The sequence below is a fragment of the Choristoneura fumiferana genome, chromosome 28, assembly GCF_025370935.1.
Source record: "Choristoneura fumiferana chromosome 28, NRCan_CFum_1, whole genome shotgun sequence".
NCBI classification, from domain to species: domain Eukaryota; kingdom Metazoa; phylum Arthropoda; class Insecta; order Lepidoptera; family Tortricidae; genus Choristoneura; species Choristoneura fumiferana.
The window spans coordinates 6881069-6899318 of NC_133499.1; the positions used below are offsets into that span (position 1 = coordinate 6881069).

Consider the following 18250-nt stretch of genomic DNA (forward strand, 5'->3'; position numbering starts at 1 on the left):
TCTCTCGATGAGAGCGAAAAACATAGATGTCGCTAGTGCTGCTGCATAAGTAGCGTAGTAGAAATAAGCAACCTGAGATATGTATGCATAGGAAAAATTCGTGTCTAAATTCCTGTCCAGCGGTGGTGTAGGGGTTATAGCACGCAGCACGGATTGCTGAGGACCTGGGTTCGATTCCCAGCGCTGGTCTCTTTTTCTGGTTTTTCTGTGCATCCATGTCTCAGTTTGTATTTTCGAGTAAAATAGTGGCCAGATAGGCCGGATACCGGATCATCATCCCAGCCGATATACGTCCCACTGCTGGGCACAGGCCTCCTCTCAGAACAAGAGGGCTTGGGCCATAGTTCCCACGCGGGCCCAGTGCGGATTGGGAACGGATACCGGATACTGGCGGGATATCCTTTGAATCTCTAATTTTTAATCACTGAAAATTAATATTAATTATCAAATTACGTGGCAGTCATGCGGTTGTCTCTTTCTCTGGCCTTACGTTTCGTATTAGTATGATGGTGATGATGATGTTGTGATGGTGATGGTTAGTAATTTGCATAAATTTAAAATAACGAAGTTTCATGCTGTATGACACCCCTCTTTTTGCGTCGGGGGTTAAAAATAGTCGGTTCTGGCACTTCGCCGGGCACCGCGGCACGCTCGCTTCGCTAACTCGGCTCGCGCGCTGAGGGTCGCAGTTAAAATAAATAAAATAAAATAAAAAAACCTTTATTGCCACAACTTAAAAAACGTAAGCTCTACCTAACACTCCTCGCTTCGCTCGTCATTGTACCAAACCAGACCTACCTAAGTAGAAGCATTTAATTAAGGAACAGATCTATTTATTAGGTGACAGATCTAGACACGCGGTAGTGTGTCAAGCCAAGTTCAAGATAACAAAACTGGCGAGCAGCAGCGTGTGTAATTTTACCCGAACGATTTGGAGCCAAATTTCACAATAAACATAAGGCTACAAGGCGAAATTATCATTTTACTGTCAAATTGAATTCATTTAGCTATTTTAGATAACATGAGAAAAAATCTCTTTGACCACCCACGGTTGTGTATGTATTGCAGCATTACAACGCTGCATGCGAGTTGCTTGTTGCATACTTTTTGTTCATTTTCCAAGCATTTTCACTGGCCGGTTGTGTGCTGGCAGTTAACTCTTTTATACTACACATTTGGTTTCTGATTTGAAATTTGAAAATTAAATTCTTTGATTTGTTGGTTCGACTGATGTTTTTGTTTTTGGCCTCGATTCTTTGATCACATGTTGGATAGCGCAGAGCTCTCGTCCTGAGTTGCAATTTTGATTTAAAAAATATTCTGCAACCAGTTTTTCCTTTGGTGTAGTGATTGTTACCAGAGTTAGTACAAGTGATTTTACCAATTGTGTGTGGCCGGCTTGTGCCGCAAGATGTTTTCTGCTGCACGCCCGTGTGACGGGGCTTTTTAACAATTTCTCCGATACTGCCGATTTTCATCGGGTAAGTTTTGATTCCGTGGTTGTCTAGGGACGTGTTAGTTTGGGTCTTTTCCTTGTTGTGGGCTAATTAAAATTCTCTTTTCAGTCCTACCTATACCCCTACTAACATCCTGTTCTACCACCTACTCTACTCGTGATGGGTGTCGCCATGTGGTTATTATCCGCACGTTTAATCTCGGGAGACTGGAGCGTGTGACGTCTACTGCTCCGTGGGATCCGTTAGCGTGGAGGTTCAGAAGAGCATACCGTTTCGTGGTGAACTGTATTAAAAAGAGTTTAAATAACCTAATCACCCCTATAAAATAATGCTAATAATGTTTTGCTAATATCATATATGAAAGACAAACGTATAATAGTTTTTTTCGCTCTCATAGATTTTAGGTTGGTCACCCGGTGAATACATGCATGTAGTCATTAGTACTAGCTTACATCATTTCAGAGATTACCTAAGTTTTTAATATTGTCTTTTGTATAGGTTTTTAGGGGATGATTTCCTTTTCAAAATTTTAAAAGGCCTTTACAAAGGCGCATTTCTGTATTGAATTTGGATTTATTTGGCTTGCGGTTGATTAACTTTTTTTTTCCATAACCGTACCAATTATAATGTTCTTACGTACCTAATTCAGTAGCTGCTCTGTCTAACAACATGTGATACCAAAATCTGTTCCTTTTTTGTGTTTATTTTTATATATATTTTTTGGTTAATTTTTTATAACAATTTGTTTATTTTTTGTGTTTTTTTATAGTTATTTGTGTGTTTTTCTTTTAAAGTGCGGCTGTTTAATTTTTAAATAAAAAGTGTTTTCTGCAAAATTCTACGTGTTTTGATTTATGTCAGCTTGCTTAGGGTTCACGAGCACCTTATGAGCTCGTGGACGTTTAAGTAATGCTGCAGTATGTACAGTCGGCCCATGAAAATGTTGACCACTTTAGTACTTTGTCAAATTAAACCAGACCTAGGCAGAGTGTTACGCGTGATAAAATAGGTTGTCAATGTCAATGACACATGGTTTTAAGTGTGTATCTGATAGTGCGCAACTCCGTAACAAGTAGCTTCCAATAAAATTGTCTAAATATTTTACACCAGGTTTTACCCGCGGCTTTTCTCGCGTAAACCATTAGATATGGCAGTTGAATTGAAATTCTGGGATTTAAGTGATTTGGACCTGTTCAATGGTGCAGTGAATGTTATTTTGAGTTGTCCGGTATCGGAAGATGCAGTACGAATTTATCGGTTCATCAAGCACTCCTTTGCAGCCAGATAATCTGGATATCGCAATAGGAGTGTTTGATGAATGTGGACATCGAGTCTTTCAATGAGGCTGGCATAGTCACACTGGTGCACTTAAGCCTCAAAAAAAAAATAGAAAAAAAAAAAAATAAGTAAATTCTTATGAGAATTCTCAAAAAATACATCATAGTTTTCTTTGATGTCATATTAAAAACAACCGTGCCAAATTTCGTGAGTCTAAAGCCAGTGGTTGAAATTTCGAGATTTTATCCCTATCCTGTGGGAGGGAGTATCGGGATAAAAAGTAGCCTATGTGTTATCCCAGTCGTCCATCTCCCAAATCCAAATCGGTCCAGCTGTTTTAGTGTGAAGGTAACGAACATCCACACACACAAATATAATCACAAACTTTCGCATTTATAATTATAATTAATACAAATATTTTCAAAATTGCTATCTTGGGGTTGGACATGAGGCTATTACATATCATTTTAGATATATTTTACTAATAATGATTCAACCGTATCATATCGGGAGGAGCCCAAACTTGGTATCTTTTGAAAATGATTTTTATTTTAATTTAAAACAAGTGAATGAAATATCATGATCGGCTTAGTAAGCCCTTTCATTAGATACTATACACAGGTTTCAGAAAAAAAATATATTTTCCAAACAAAAAAAAGATGCCGTCATAAAGGTGGTTTTCCACTGGCGAGGCGACACGAGACGAGGCGAGAGCCGCTGCGGCTCGCGGCTGGCGCGCGAGAATGCATACCAATTTCAATTCTCGTCTCGCCTCGCCGGCTTAAAATCACCATTACTCCTCTCCTTTTTTTTTTCGTGCTACGGGTCAAATAGATTCTTATGGCCTAAAGATCAATCGTTCCGATTTTCATGCTTTAAACACCATGTGCAGCATATTTTGCACTAAACTGTACGATACCGAATTTTAAATCGGTTCAGCGGTTTAGACGTGATGAAATAACAAACAAACAAACAGACTAATAATATTAGTGGGACAATGAAGGGCTTACATACACATACATACCTACGTGCTATCATATATGTGGCAACAGCGATATCCCGACATAGACCTACTTCTCGGTAATCTTGAACCTGCGTGGTTTGAACGACAAAATGATAACAAATATTACGTAAAGATAACAAATGGGTATGATTTTATCGATCACCTAATAATAGCATTTTCGGTCACCTAATAAATAATATATGTTCCTAAAATAGAAGACTTGTCACCTAAATTGAATCACCGAATAATATTAAAACGGTTACCTAAATATTATTTAAAAATTATTCGGAAATAATATAGATCATCAAATAATTATATTGGGTTTGAAAATAATAAAATAAAAGTGTCATTAAATTGTTTTTTTTAAACCTTAACCTTTAACCTTAAACTTTAGATTATTTCACATTTAAATCAATCGTCTACTCTTCGGTTTTCAGCTATGAATATAAGATAATATTTGTATTCTTACTATACTTTTCTCATCTACAAAAAGACGTAACGCCTTGTGCCATTCCACTTTGAACATTATCACGTGTGACATAAGCGTGTTAGTACCGGCGTGCTAGCCATGTATGTTTATCATATAGATAACTAGCTTATGAACATGATATTTGGGTATTTAACACGTTTATAAGAAAATAAACACGTGAAATAATCTAGTTCATTTTATCGCTTGGGTGTTAATGAATAAATCGGGCAAGTGTGAGTCGGTTACTAAATTGAAACGCTTTTTTAACCCCCAGCGCAAAAAGAGGGGTGTTATAAGTTTGACCGCTATATGTCTGTGTGTCTCGTATGTCTGTGTGTCTGTCTTTAAACGGGTGGACCGATTTGAATGCGGTTGTTTTTAATTGAAAGCAGATTTTCTAGCGATGGTTCTTAGATATGTTTTATCAAAATCGGTTCAGCCGTGTTTGAGATATTGAACTTTGAAGTGACAGTGTCGAGGGTTTTCCATCTTTTTGTTGGTCAGGTTATATAAGTTGCTTAAGGAATGTTAAATACAATCGTGTGAACTGATATGTCTACATACATGTATTTGCACATAACAAAGTATGTATGATCGTTTACATATATATATATATATTTTTTTAATAGCTTATAATACGTTCCACTGCAGGGCAAAAGCCTCCCCTTTCTTATTCCACTCGTCTCTACTCATACAACATACATTAACATACATAAATTACATAATGTATGTGTTGACGTAAAACCCATTATCCATACATTTGGATGCCAGCCAATCGTGAAGTGCAATAAGAGTGACATTTCGTTGCTACTTAAAAAAACCTCGTACCTCAAAAAATAATTATTCCAAGTGAACTTTATGAATATCACGTCAAGGTTCAATTTTGCTGACATATTGATTTTAGATACGAGATTTTTCAAAGTAGTGACGATTTGTTTTATTTATGTAGCTTTTCATCATCAATCATATTTTTAACCCCCGACGCAAATAGAGGTGTTATAATTATAAGCTTGGCCGCTATGTGTCTGTGGCGCCGTAGCTCTTAAACGGGTGGACCGATTTGCATGCGGTTTTTTTATTTGAAAGCAGGTTTTCTGGCGATGTTTCTTAGACATGTTTCATCAAAATCGGTGTAGCCGTTTTTGAGATATAAAATAAAATAAAATAAATAAAATAAATATTACGGGACAATTCACACCATTTGACCTAGTCCCAAAGTAAGCTTAGCAAAGCTTGTGTTATGGGTACTAAGCAACGGATAAATATAATTATATAGATAGATACGTACTTAAATACATAGTTAACACCCAGGGCCCGAGAACAAACATTCGTATTTTTCATACAAATATCTGCCCCGAGGTGTTTAATATGTATTTAATATGTATTTAAGTATGTATCTATATCTATATAATTATATTTATCCGTTGCTTAGTACCCATAACGCAAGCTTTGCTAAGCTTACTTTGGGACTAGGTCAATTGGTGTGAATTGTCCCGTGATATTTATTTATTTATGAACTGAACTGACGTCGGACCAAGCCTGTAACCGATGTTTATAGATTGCCCTCTTTTTCCAGCACCATGTCGCGCGACCGCTCCTCCCGTCGCTTCTACCGTGCGGAGTCCATGCACGACCTGCTGTCTTTCATGGACAAAGGGCAGGCAGCCAGCGACGAGAACCGGTGGACCTTCGAATGTGCCTGGGAGGCTGCCAACAAAGGTAAGCTTCAATAAAGCAAACAGCAGCCCAAAGTACCCTATGACTCCTCAGCAGAAGACCAGAGGGCAGGCAGTGAGCAGGCAGCTAAGTTATCTTTGTTCCACCTAGATAACCAACTTAGATAACTACGTATACTTAATTACTTAGTGCCATCCACGAAGACGCGTGATTTTGTCAAAATTAGACATTAATGATATTGTAATAAGAACCACGGCACGCGTCATCGTGAATGACTGCCTATAACTAGGTGGGAGATTTTTGAATTCACCTTGTTCCCCGTAAGCAACCATCTTACATAACCACCACTGGTAGAGGCCAAATACCACAATATAGTTCTGTGCCAAATTCCGATATCAAACAATCAGTCAACAGCCAAAAAGAAGTGGTGGCTTAGTGGTTTGGTCTATGGTCTATGGCCTCCCAGCAGAAGATGGACTGAGGGTAGGCAGCGAGCGGCGAGAACCGCAATTTGAATGCACTTGGGAGGCTGCAAACAAAGGTAAGCAATAGCCAAAAGTACCTCTGTTCCACCTAGATAACTACGTAACTAGGTGGGACATTTCTTGCTTCACATTGTACCCCGTATGCAACCATCTTACATAACCAGCACTGGCAGTAAAAGTAACCATTTACATTACGGAAATCTCTTTTGATGTTTCATCTAGTTCAGTACTTAACAAACCCAAAAGAACCGTGGTAGGATAGTGGTTTGAGCTATGGCCTCTTTAGTAGAAGAGCAGAGGGCAGGCAGCGAGTGACGAGAACCGGTGGGCCTGCCTTCGAATGTGCCTGGGAGGCTGCCAACAAGCAGCAGCAACTTCAATGAACTGAAACCATTACATTTCGACGACCGGTCGCGACCGGATTGCCAAGTGGTTAGAGCAGCAACAAAACCGTTCACCATGCTACCAGATGTTAAAAAACCAACAGCCAAAAGTACCTCTGTTCCACCTAGATAACCAACTTTGACAACTACGTAACTAGGTATAACATTTGTTCTTCATATTGTTCTCCGTATATAACCAGCAGTGGCAGGGGCTCAACTAACTGACGTGTTTCATTTTAAGAAATCTGGTGAAATTAATAAATAAAGACCGGCCAAGTGCGACTTGGACTTGCGCACGAAGGGTTCCGTACCATTATCTATACAACATTAGACATTAGCGAAAGAACGACAAAAATCTCAAGTTTCTTGTATGGTCCCTTTAAATATTTATTTAATTTTAATTTGATTATTTATTTTTTAAAGTGATTATACAACTAAAGATTCTGTGAATATTTCAAGCGTCTACCAGTTGCCGTTATTAATATCAAGCAAAAAACGGCAAAACAATCAGGTTTGTTTGTTTGTTGTTCTGACGGCCACAGTTATACATAATCTGTGAAAATTTCAAGTGTCTATCTATGACGACTCAAGAGATAGAGCCCTGTGACAGACACACAGACAGCGGAGTCTCAGTAATAGGGTTTCGTTGGCACCCTTTGGGTACGGAACCCTAAAAACGAAGTATATATGTGCATCTCCACTGCGCTTCTATAGCGTATCATATGCACGTTCTATTTGCCGTCACATGACAATAACAAAACTTCTCATTATTGTAACCCAAGATGTAGAACCAAAGACGTTTAGCGAGACCGACCGGTTTCTTATTGTTTTAGAACTAGACTGGACACTGTAGTACAGATGTGCAAGTTGCGGAAAGTTGGAAAAGTTCTCGGAAATTTCTGGAAATTTTCACAAGAAATATAGGAAATTTCTAACGATGGGCCTCATGAGAAAACTCAAAGTCACTCAGAGGGCTATGGAGAGGGCTATGCTCGGGGTTTCTCTGCGGGATACAATTAGAAATGATGATATCCGCAGTAGAACTAAGGTTACCGACATAGCCCGAAGAATTGCGAAACTAAAGTGGCAGTGGGCGGGGCACATTGCTCACAGGACTGATGTCCGATGGGGCCAGAAGGTTCTCGACTGGCGTCCGCGGACCGGGAGACGAGCTGTCGGTAGACCTCCAACAAGATGGAGCGACGACTTGGTTAAGATAGCGGGATCGCGGTGGATGCGGAAAGCACAAAACCGGTCTGAATGGAGAGCCTTGGGGGGAGGCCTATGTCCAGCAGTGGACGTCTTTCGGCTGACATGATGATAGGAAATTCCGAAATTTGGGAAAGTTTCCTTTGGCACGTCAGTACAGTCAACGTCATAAATAACTGATCATTTCTGTACCTTGTCGCTTTCAGTCGTTACACAATTTCGTATGGCTTTTCAAACATGACGTTAAAGTGACAAAGTACAAAAGTGATCACTTATTTATGACGTTGACTGTACCTGAAGATTTTTTGTGTAGGGTAATAGGAGAGTTGTCTTTAGCTTGCCTTTGTAAAGCTTTTTTGTCACTTTCATTAGTGCTTTAAAATTTGGTTTAATTTTTAACCCCCAACGCACAAAGAGGGGCGTTATAATTTTGACGCCAATGTCTGTCTGTGGCATCGTAGCTCTCAAAAAGATGGACCGATTTCGATGCGGTTTCTTTACGCGAGAGCGAGTTTCGTTGCGGTGTTTCTTAGCTACATATTTTTGATAAGAATCGGCTCAGTCGTTGCAGATTTTGAAGTTTGAAATGACAATTTCGTGGGATTTTTAAAATTTTCTATTACGTAATCTATTTATATACGGCTTAGTTTACATACTTGAAAATTATTAATAGTTTAAAGCCGAGTTTACACTTGCAAGGAAAATCGTGCAAGTTGCATTACATTGCGAGGCCGTAAAGCCAACGAGTCTGTAGTGCTCAATCGAGCGCCGCTATGTAATGCAACTTGCACGATTTTCCTTGCAAGTCTAAACTCGGCTTAATAGTAAATAGCAGCCAAACTTATAAAATATACTACTAATTTTGGTACCATACTTATACAAAATCCTAAGAATAATACTACTTTATTTTCGTAACGGCTACAGAACCCTGTTCTGGTCGTGTCCGACACGCTCTTGGCCGGTTTTATAGGGCGACTTTCTGGTATTTAATTCACATTTATTCCTGTTTCAGTTGGCGGTATATACACGGTGATACGTTCGAAGGCATACGTGTCTACCGAGGAGATGGGAGACAACTACTGCTTGCTTGGTAAGTCATTTATGTTGTTCGAGATATATAAGTATATAACTAATTGGGTACCTTAAGTTTTCTAGGATGGTCCATATTATATTTTTTAAAATGTAGTTCACTCCTGTAGATAGATTTTTAATTTACTATCAATTTTTTTGGAAAAATTAAATTGAAACTTGTAACACCATATTTACTACGCTGCCAACAGATGGCGCTAGCTAACCCCGTTAAACTTAACCATCGGCAGTTACCCCTACGCAATGTTTCCCGAAGCGCCAAGAGATGGCGCCACCGGTCAAATTAAATTTCCCTTTTATCTATCATGCACTAGACTTTACTCGCGGCTTCGCACGCTTACCTAAACTATTCGATCGGGTAGTTACAATTGAAATTCCGGGATTTTACAAAGTTCCCCTGGGAAATCCCGTAATTTATATCGTGATCTTCATTGAGCTTGTATTGAGAACAACTGTCCAAAATTTCACGACTCTAAACCAGCGGTTGAAATTTCAAAATGGTATCCCTATTCCGTGGGAATATCGGGATAAAAAATAGCCTATATGTTATTCCAGACGTCCAGCTACTTACATACAAAATTTCATGACTCTAAGCCCAGCGGTTGTTATTTCCAGATTTTATCTATCCCTTAGGAATATTGGGATAAACAGTAGCCCATGTTTTATTCCAGATGTCCATATATCCAGTATCTACATACCACATTTCATCCAAATCCGTTCAGCCGTTTCAGCATGAAGGAGTAACAAACATACTCACTCACTCACAAACTTTCGCATTTTTAATATTAGTAGGAAGTAGGATAACTATTTAGGAATTTAAGAAAGAAAGAAAGAAAGAAGAAAGAAAATACATTTATTCACAACACAAGACAACAAAATTATTAGGTACAAAAAACAACACAAAAGTTGGCTGGCTCAGCATAATGCTGAAGCGTTAAAAACACCCCAGCGCTGATTTTCAGCCAGCACCGTCGGCAACCCTCGGACCGTTATAAAGACATACTACACACCATTAACTACATAAGACTACATAAATATATAGATATTTTGTAAACTATAAAACTAATTTATTGTGTGACTTTAAAAACATAAAAATAAATGTATTAGGTACGTAGATATATATAATTAATTTTACAACTATTATTATGCACTCACTTGCCAAGTATACACCCTAACGCGGGCTAAAAAGAAAAATTGTCACTCGTACACGTATTTACCAACAACAGAGTACCATAGATATAATACATAATGTGTTGTCAAAACAAACATGGGTCAACAGTAATTATACAACTTTCCTATTATCAACGCACATAATATAGAAAAAACAACATGTAAATACATAGTACCTATGTAGGGAAATTTTCCATGTTTTGGTCAACTAGGCAAAATCATTAATATAACATCAACTCGTACCTAGATCAAAATAAACAATAATGTTGATAGTCTGTCACATCCACCTGAAAGGAAGTGACTTTTGATGTTTTAAGCCGCCATCGCAAGCTTTTAAATGGTAAACTTTTAATAGGTAAACAACCTACACCATTTACAATAAACCACATATGTTTACCTGTGATGATATCAGAAAGACAAATATATTTTAGGAACTAAGTCAGTATAGGATTGTTTCATTACACTGAAGAGACAGTGGAGTTGGCTGGCAGATATAGTATTTTTGTCAATATTAAAATCTAAATAATTTATTTGGAGTGTGTTGCAGTGTGGAGGTGGAGGAACTGCATGAACACGCATATTTTGCATAAGCTTAGCTATCGTAAGGTCGCGGGTGAGCAAGGAAATTCCTTAAGTTCATTAAAATCTAAACTTAATTTTTTATATTAAACATATTTACAATGTTATTTAATAGCTGATGGGACAGTTGAAGTAAAGACTATGTTTTATTCAAGTACCTACGAAACCAAGCAGTTATGCGTCTCACAAAAATTTATGTCTGACTAGCGTTTACCCGCGGCTTCGCACGCGTAAATCATTAGATACAGCAGTTGAATTGAAATTCCGGGATTTTATTAAATTCTCGTGGAAATTCCCTAAAATTACATCGTGGTTTTTATTGACATTAAATTAAAACAACCATGCCAAATTTCCAGCGGTTGTTATTTCGAGATTTTATCCCAATCCCGTGGGAATATCGGGATAAAAAGTAGCCTATGTGTTATTCCAGATGTCCAGCTAACTACATACCAAATTTCATGACTCACAGCGGTTATTAGTTCGAGATTTTATCCCTATCCCGTGGGAATATCGGGATAAAAAGTAGCCTATGTGTTATTCCAGATGTCCAGCTACCTACACACCAAATTTCATGACTAAGCCCAGCGGACGTCACATTCTTTCGGAACTAGCCGCTCACCCAGACAAGAGATGTCGCTACTAAGCAATCAAATTATGATTGATTTATTGGAGTATTTTTGTATTTTTTATTTCAACTCCAAATTTGTTACTTTTACGGTATCCCGTGAAACCATATCGAAAATACAAACTGTAAAAGTAACAAATTTGGAGTTGAAATAATAAATACAAAAAGACTCCAAAAAACCCTCAGATCAAATAAAAAACCAATCATAATAAATTGATAGGCAATTATTTATTTGATGTGCAATGAGGGCTATCGCGTATGAATTCGCCACTAAAGGCGCTAGTGTAGCGTGAGGTCTCCGAAATGTCAAATCTCATAGTTTTTGGGTGAGCTACGCGGGTTTCTTTGTAATTAGAATAAATTTGTGAATATTTTGCAATATCTGAAATTAATTATGGCAAATATGCGTTCTGTGTTTTGAGACAGTTTTGTCTTTCGGGAACCATTGTCCTCCCTTTTTTCCGAACAAAACGGGGACTATGCAACACTGTGGCATGCTCGATATTTATATGGTACGGTTTTAAGGTGTATTAAATATGATTTTAATCTAAACTTTGTTTTCACGCACGTAATAAAAGACTTTCAAAACCATACTTAAAAACCTCACGCAACAGTGCGCCATCTAGTGAGACAAAAAACGATAGCCCTCATTATTCATATTCCTTTATTTATTTGCTGTATCCTTGTATTCAAGGGCCTTACAAGGAGCACTGCGCTCGCCAAGAGGTTGAGGAGACGGAGTTCCCCCCCAACGGGCCGCTCGCCATCGCCGTTAATGCAATGCGGAGTAAAGGCTACAAGGTATGCCATCGGAATGGAACCAAAGTTATTTACACCACTCATTGTGTATCGAATATGTGTAAATAAATATCTCGTTCTCTCTCTTTTTACTCTTGTTTGGGTTCCGTACCCATTGGGTAAAAACGGGACCCTATTATTAAGAGTTCGCTGTCCGTCCGCCCGTCTGTCTGTCACTAGGCTGTATCTCATGAAACGTGATAGCTAGACAGTTGAAATTTTCACAGATTATGTATTTCTGTTGCCGCTATAACAACAAATACTAATAACAGAATAAAATAAATACTTAAGGGTGGCTCCCATACAAAAAACGTGTTTGTTTTGCTAATGTCTAATGTTGTATAGATTATGGTACGGAACCCTTCTTTGGCCGGTTTTTAACCCCGACGTAAAAAGAGGGGCGTTATAAGTTTGACCGCTATGTGTGTCTGTGTGTGTGTGTCTGTCTGTGGCACCGTAGCTCTTAAACGGGTGGACCGATTTGAATGCGCCGTCAGCGGAGCTCCGTCGACACTGTGTCTGTGTCGATTCTGATTGGAAAAACGCCACTATGAAAATAAGCTTCAGTAAAAAACCATAGTGAGAAAAAAGCATTCGGGAAAAAATGCGAAAGGAAATAGCGATTTTGGGAAATTGATCTAACAAATCCATGGGGTAGGCCTTTATCCAACAGTGGACGTCCTTCGGCTTATACCGTGATTATGATGCTATCAACATTGTCCCCAGCTCCACTGCGGCACGTGGTTAGTCGACGGCAACCCCCAGATAATCCTGTTCGACATCGGCTCGGCCGCCTGGCAGCTGGACGGGTACAAGCAACAGCTGTGGGAGACATGCTCCCTGGGCATACCGCATCTGGACATAGAGGCCAACGACGCCGTCATACTGGGGTTCATGGTGGCCGAGTTCATTACGGAGGTAATTTTCTAATTTCCATTCATTCGTTTCCATTCATTCATTCACTCACTTCCATTCATTCATTCACTCACTTCCATTCATTCGTTCATTTCCATTTATTCATTTTTATTCATTCATTTTCATTCATTCATTCACTCACTTCCAATCATTCAGTCATTAGTTTCCATTCATTCACTTACTCAACTATTAGTTCGCTCATTCATTCCACCATCAATTTCGTTCGTGTACACAACCAGCCACAAACACTGTCTGTTCAACCAACCATTTTGTTCGATAATTCGATCTCGATATCGACGGGTTCAAGCAACAGCTGTGGGAGACATGTTCTCTGGGCATGCCGCACCTGGACTTAGAGGCCAACGACGCCGTCATACCGGGGTTCATGGTGGCCGAGTTCATAGCGGAGGTAATAAAAAAAACTATTCATTCATTTATTTTATTTCGTTCATTTATTTTCATTCATTCATTCTTTTCCATTCATTGATTAATTTCCATGCATTCATTTATTTCCGTTATCAGTGCTATAAGACGTTGCTTTGTACCAAATTTCAAGATTCTGAGTTCACGGGAAGTACCCTGTAGGTTTTGATTCCCTTGCGAGTTTTGAAAATTTGCGGAAATTTGCAGCATAAACGGCTGCATCTTTTGATTGCGTTGGCTTAGAAGTTTGATTTTTTCCCAGCGCCGAGGGACAGTAGACCTCAGTACTTGATATAAATTTCAGCTTGATACCTCCACGCGTTCCCGAGGAAAAGGGTCTTGACAGACAGACAGACAGACGGACAAAAAGTGATCCTATAAGGGTTCCGTTTTTTCCTTTTGAGGTACCGAACCCTAATAATGGCTTACTCATTAATTGAGAACTATAAAATATATTTTGCCACGGTTTTAAAATAAGCAAAGTGCTCCGTACTCGTAACAGTGGACGTCCTACGGATGATATGATGATGATGATGATGATGATGATGATGATGATTGTTACAGTTCAGGAAGGTAGCTGAGAACTACAGCGACACGCCGCCAAGGGTCGTAACTCACTTCCACGAGTGGCAAGCCGGAATGGGCCTTATCATCCTCAGGTAAGACACATTTTACTAAAGCAATTAAGCTTTGCATTTATAATCTACTAGCGTTATAATAGAAATAGAAATAGAAACGTTTATTCGCTAATTCGCAAATTACATATTATAAGTACACAAAATAAAACAAGTATAAAATAAATATTAATGACAGTATTTGCGAAATCGCGAAATTAGATACAGCGGTTGAATTAAAATTCCGGGATTTTATTAAATTCTCGTGGGAATTCCCTAAATTACATCATGGTTTTTATTGACGTTAAATTATAACAACCATGCCAAATTTTATGACTATAGACCCAGCGGCTGTTATTTCAAAATTTTATCCCTATCCCGTGGGAATATCGGGATAAAAAGTAGGCTATGTGTTATTCCAGATGTCCAGCTACCAACATACCTAATTTCATGACTCTAAGCCCAGCGGTTATTATTTCGAGATCCCTATCCCGTGGGTTTTTTTTTATTCAACTGGCTGGCAAACGTGCAAGTGGGTCTCCTGATGGTAAGAGATCACCACCGCCCATAGACACCTGTAACACCAGGGGTATTGCAGATGCGTTGCCAACCTAGAGGCCTAAGATGGGATACCTCAAGTGCCAGTAATTTCACCGGCTGTCTTACTCTCCACGCCGAAGCACAACAGTGCAAGCACTGCTATTCACGGCAGGATTAGCGAGCAAGATGGTGGTCGCAATCCGGGCGGACCTTGCACAAGGTCCTACTACCTGCATAACTAGTGCTAAGGTTTAAACGTTACGCTATCGACCTGAAAGTCTTATTTGAATTTCTGAATATAATGACGGCTATCGCGAATGAATTCGCCGCTAGAGGCGCTAGTGTAGCGTGAGGTCTCCGAAATGTCAAATCTCATAGTTTTTGGGTGAGCTACGCGGGTTTATTTATAATTAGAATAATTTTGTGAATATTTTGCAATACCTAAATTAATTATGGCAAATATGTGCTCCGGGGCAATGAATGTCTGTGTTTTGAGACAGTTTTGACTTTCGGAAACCTTTGTCTCCCTTTTTTCCGAACAAAGCGAGGACTATGCAACACTGTGGCATGCTCGATATTTTTATGGTACGGTTTTAAGGTGTATTAAATATGATTTTAATCTAAACTTTGTTTTCACGCCCGTAACAACAGACTTTGAAAGCCATACTTAAAAACCTCACGCAACAGTGCGCCATCTAGTGAGACAAAAAACGATAGCCCTCATTTATTTAACACTTTGAATGCCACTTTCCGACTCTGACGAACAATCTTGCAAATTAATAATAAGTTGGTTTATTTTACCGCTTGTATTTTGACCGATAACCCTCATCTCTAGCAATGAGGGCTATCGTTTTTTGTTTCACCCATAGTATGTAGGTGAGGATGAGAGGTAGACTACTATTGTTCCATTCCTGCTGGCTCGTGCTGAGGCACCGAGTTTGAGCTAGTAGGTAGGTACCTAGAAAAATATTTTCTAATAAAAGCTGGTTATAATTATAATATTGGTACGACCAATTTGTTTTCAGGGTCCGGCACATAGATGTCGCTACTGTCTTCACGACGCACGCGACGCTCCTCGGTCGCTATCTCTGCGCTGGCAACACCGACTTCTATAACAACTTGGATAAGGTAACACTGAAACGACATTTTGTTGCATTTATCATTGATTCTTGACAGTGCTCTATATCGATTTTTTAAACACAGTATTTGGTCCTTTTTACCTGGCTGCTCGAAGAAAGGTGAAGAAGACAATAGTGCAAGTACTTTCAACAAAAGTACAGTCAGCAAAAAAGATTGTTTAGAAGAAAAACTATCACAGACAAATAGACTTTCCAAGTTAACGAGGAAAGGTGATTTCCACCGGCGAGGCGAGCGAAGGATGGCCGGGAATTGTTATTATACTACGGCCAATTCAAACGTGCGAACTGAGTCATAAATCATTTTAAACGTACCTCTCGCTCGCACTCACACGCCTTATGGGTCTGCCGTAGTGTTATGTGCAGTGTGACACTAGGGCAGTCCCATAAGGCCGGTGAGTGCGAGTGAGAAGCACCTTTAATAGTACATTGGGTCTAAGGGCGGTAAATAAGGAATTACGAACGAGAGTCTATTAGAAGCCCGAAGTCGAAGACTGAGCTTTTATGAGTATGGCTTTAATGAGTCGATGTTCGTAATTCTAGTACCGCCCGTGCGACATACAATGTTTTTCATTACATTTGCGAGTACAATTTTATATTTCTAAAAGAAAAAATATAATTCTTCCGAATATTGGCGATACCTTAGGCTGCGCCCTTGGCAGCGCCGCCCTCTAGTGAGCTCGCACGATATCGCGCGTTTTCTATAGGAACTTCTCGCTCATCCTCGTCTCGCCTCGTCTCGCCTCGCCGGTGGAAAATCACCTTAGTAGCCGAACAAAATGCGAAACGTAATTCTACTAATACTACAAATATTATAAATGTGAAAGTTTGTGAGTGAGTGAGTATGTTTGTTACTTCTTCACGCTGAAACGGCTGCGCGGATTTGGATGAAATTTGGCAAAAAGTTAGTTTATAACCTGGATTAAAGCATAGGATACTTTTTATCCCGATATTCCCACGGGATAGGGATAAAATCTCTTAATAACAACCGCTGGGCTTAGAGTCATGAAATTTGCCATGGGTGTTTTAGTTTAACGTCAATGAAAACCACGATGTAATTTTAGGGAATTCCCACGAGAATTTAATAAAATCCCGGGATTTCAATTCAACTGCTGTATGTAATGATTTACGCGTGCGAAGCCGCGGGTAAACGCTAGTATTGAATATATGCTGCATCTTAGTACGAAGCCCTTGGACACAGTCAAAACATGCTATCTCTTTCAGTTCGCTGTGGACGAGGAGGCGGGAAAGAGACAGATATACCACCGCTACTGCATGGAACGCGCGGCAGCTCACATGACGCATATATTCACAACTGTGTCTGATATCACCGGTACGTATTGTAGTTTGTGGTTGTACCACAGATATAGATTACACTAGATAACGCAAACACCTCAATCTGTATGAAAACCAACCGTGTCACTTTTTTATATCTACTGTGACGTTTCAAGAGCGAATTAGCGATGTGAATTCCCCGATGTCCGCGCAAAATCGATTCAAATGCGCCGCCCGCCCGCGCCGTGGGGCTCGAGTCAGTCACTAGTCATGATTAGTCAGTTAGCGGTCAGTCTTTGTATGGGGCCAACCCCGACGTTTGGTCGGGGTTCGGACACGCGAAGTAGATGCATTTGCGTAATCTAGTGTAACCTATATCTGTGGGTTGTACAAAACCGCTTATCTGCCATATGTGCGTAAATAACGCGTATCAGCACTGCATTTAGTTTTGCAGAGGATGGTTTTAGCTTTATATTAAGTACCGAGGGTGACCGAGCTTTTCTCGGACTAAATCTCGCTAATAAGCATTTTCCCAGAGAAAAGACCAAGCTAGCAGCAGGTGGTAGGACCTTGTGCAAGGTCCGCCCGGATTGCTACCACCATCTTGCTCGCTAATCCTGCCGTGAAGCAGCAGTGCTTGTACTGTTGTGTTTCGGCGTGGAGAGTAAGACAGCCGGTGAAATTACTGGCACTTGAGGTATCCTATCTCAGACCTCTAGGTTGGCAACGCATCTGCAATACCCCTGGTGTTGCAGATGTTTATGGGCGGTGGTGATCTCTTACCATCAGGAGACCCACTTGCTCGTTTGCCATCCAGTCAAATAAAAAAAAAAAATAGATCGATTTGGCATCCCCGAATACCCCCACATACCAAATTTCATCTTAATCGTTTGAGCCGTTTCCGAGATTCTAAGCTTGTTTAAAGGTATTAATATATATTGATAGATAGATTATTTTACTAACCCCCGACGCAAAAAGGGGTGTTATAAGTTTGACGCCAGTGTCTGTCTATCTATCTCTCTCTGATTTGTTTGATAAATTTCCCAAACACAGTTATTCTTTGCAGCAAACTTTTCTTGCGCTGCTATTTCTAGTCGCAATTTTTTTTGTCTTTTGCATTGTAGC

General features: G+C 39.6%; 1 protein-coding gene across 3 annotated transcripts in view; it reads left to right on the forward strand.

Annotated features, from left to right (window-relative positions):
* The window catches only part of Glys (glycogen [starch] synthase), a 43983-nt gene that overhangs the window by 1997 nt on the left and 23736 nt on the right, over window positions 1–18250 (forward strand). For 2 of the 3 annotated variants that reach the window (XM_074109380.1, XM_074109379.1), the window contains exons 2-8: window positions 5784–5926; window positions 8974–9051; window positions 12119–12225; window positions 12949–13140; window positions 14125–14219; window positions 15740–15842; window positions 17075–17183. In XM_074109380.1, the coding sequence (XP_073965481.1) occupies window positions 5788–5926; window positions 8974–9051; window positions 12119–12225; window positions 12949–13140; window positions 14125–14219; window positions 15740–15842; window positions 17075–17183 (823 nt within the window). In that variant the 5' untranslated portion in view covers window positions 5784–5787. Of the gene's footprint in view, window positions 1–5783; window positions 5927–6714; window positions 6734–8971; window positions 9052–12118; window positions 12226–12948; window positions 13141–14124; window positions 14220–15739; window positions 15843–17074; window positions 17184–18250 lie in introns of those variants that run through there. The other variant, XM_074109381.1, reaches the window with a different exon arrangement.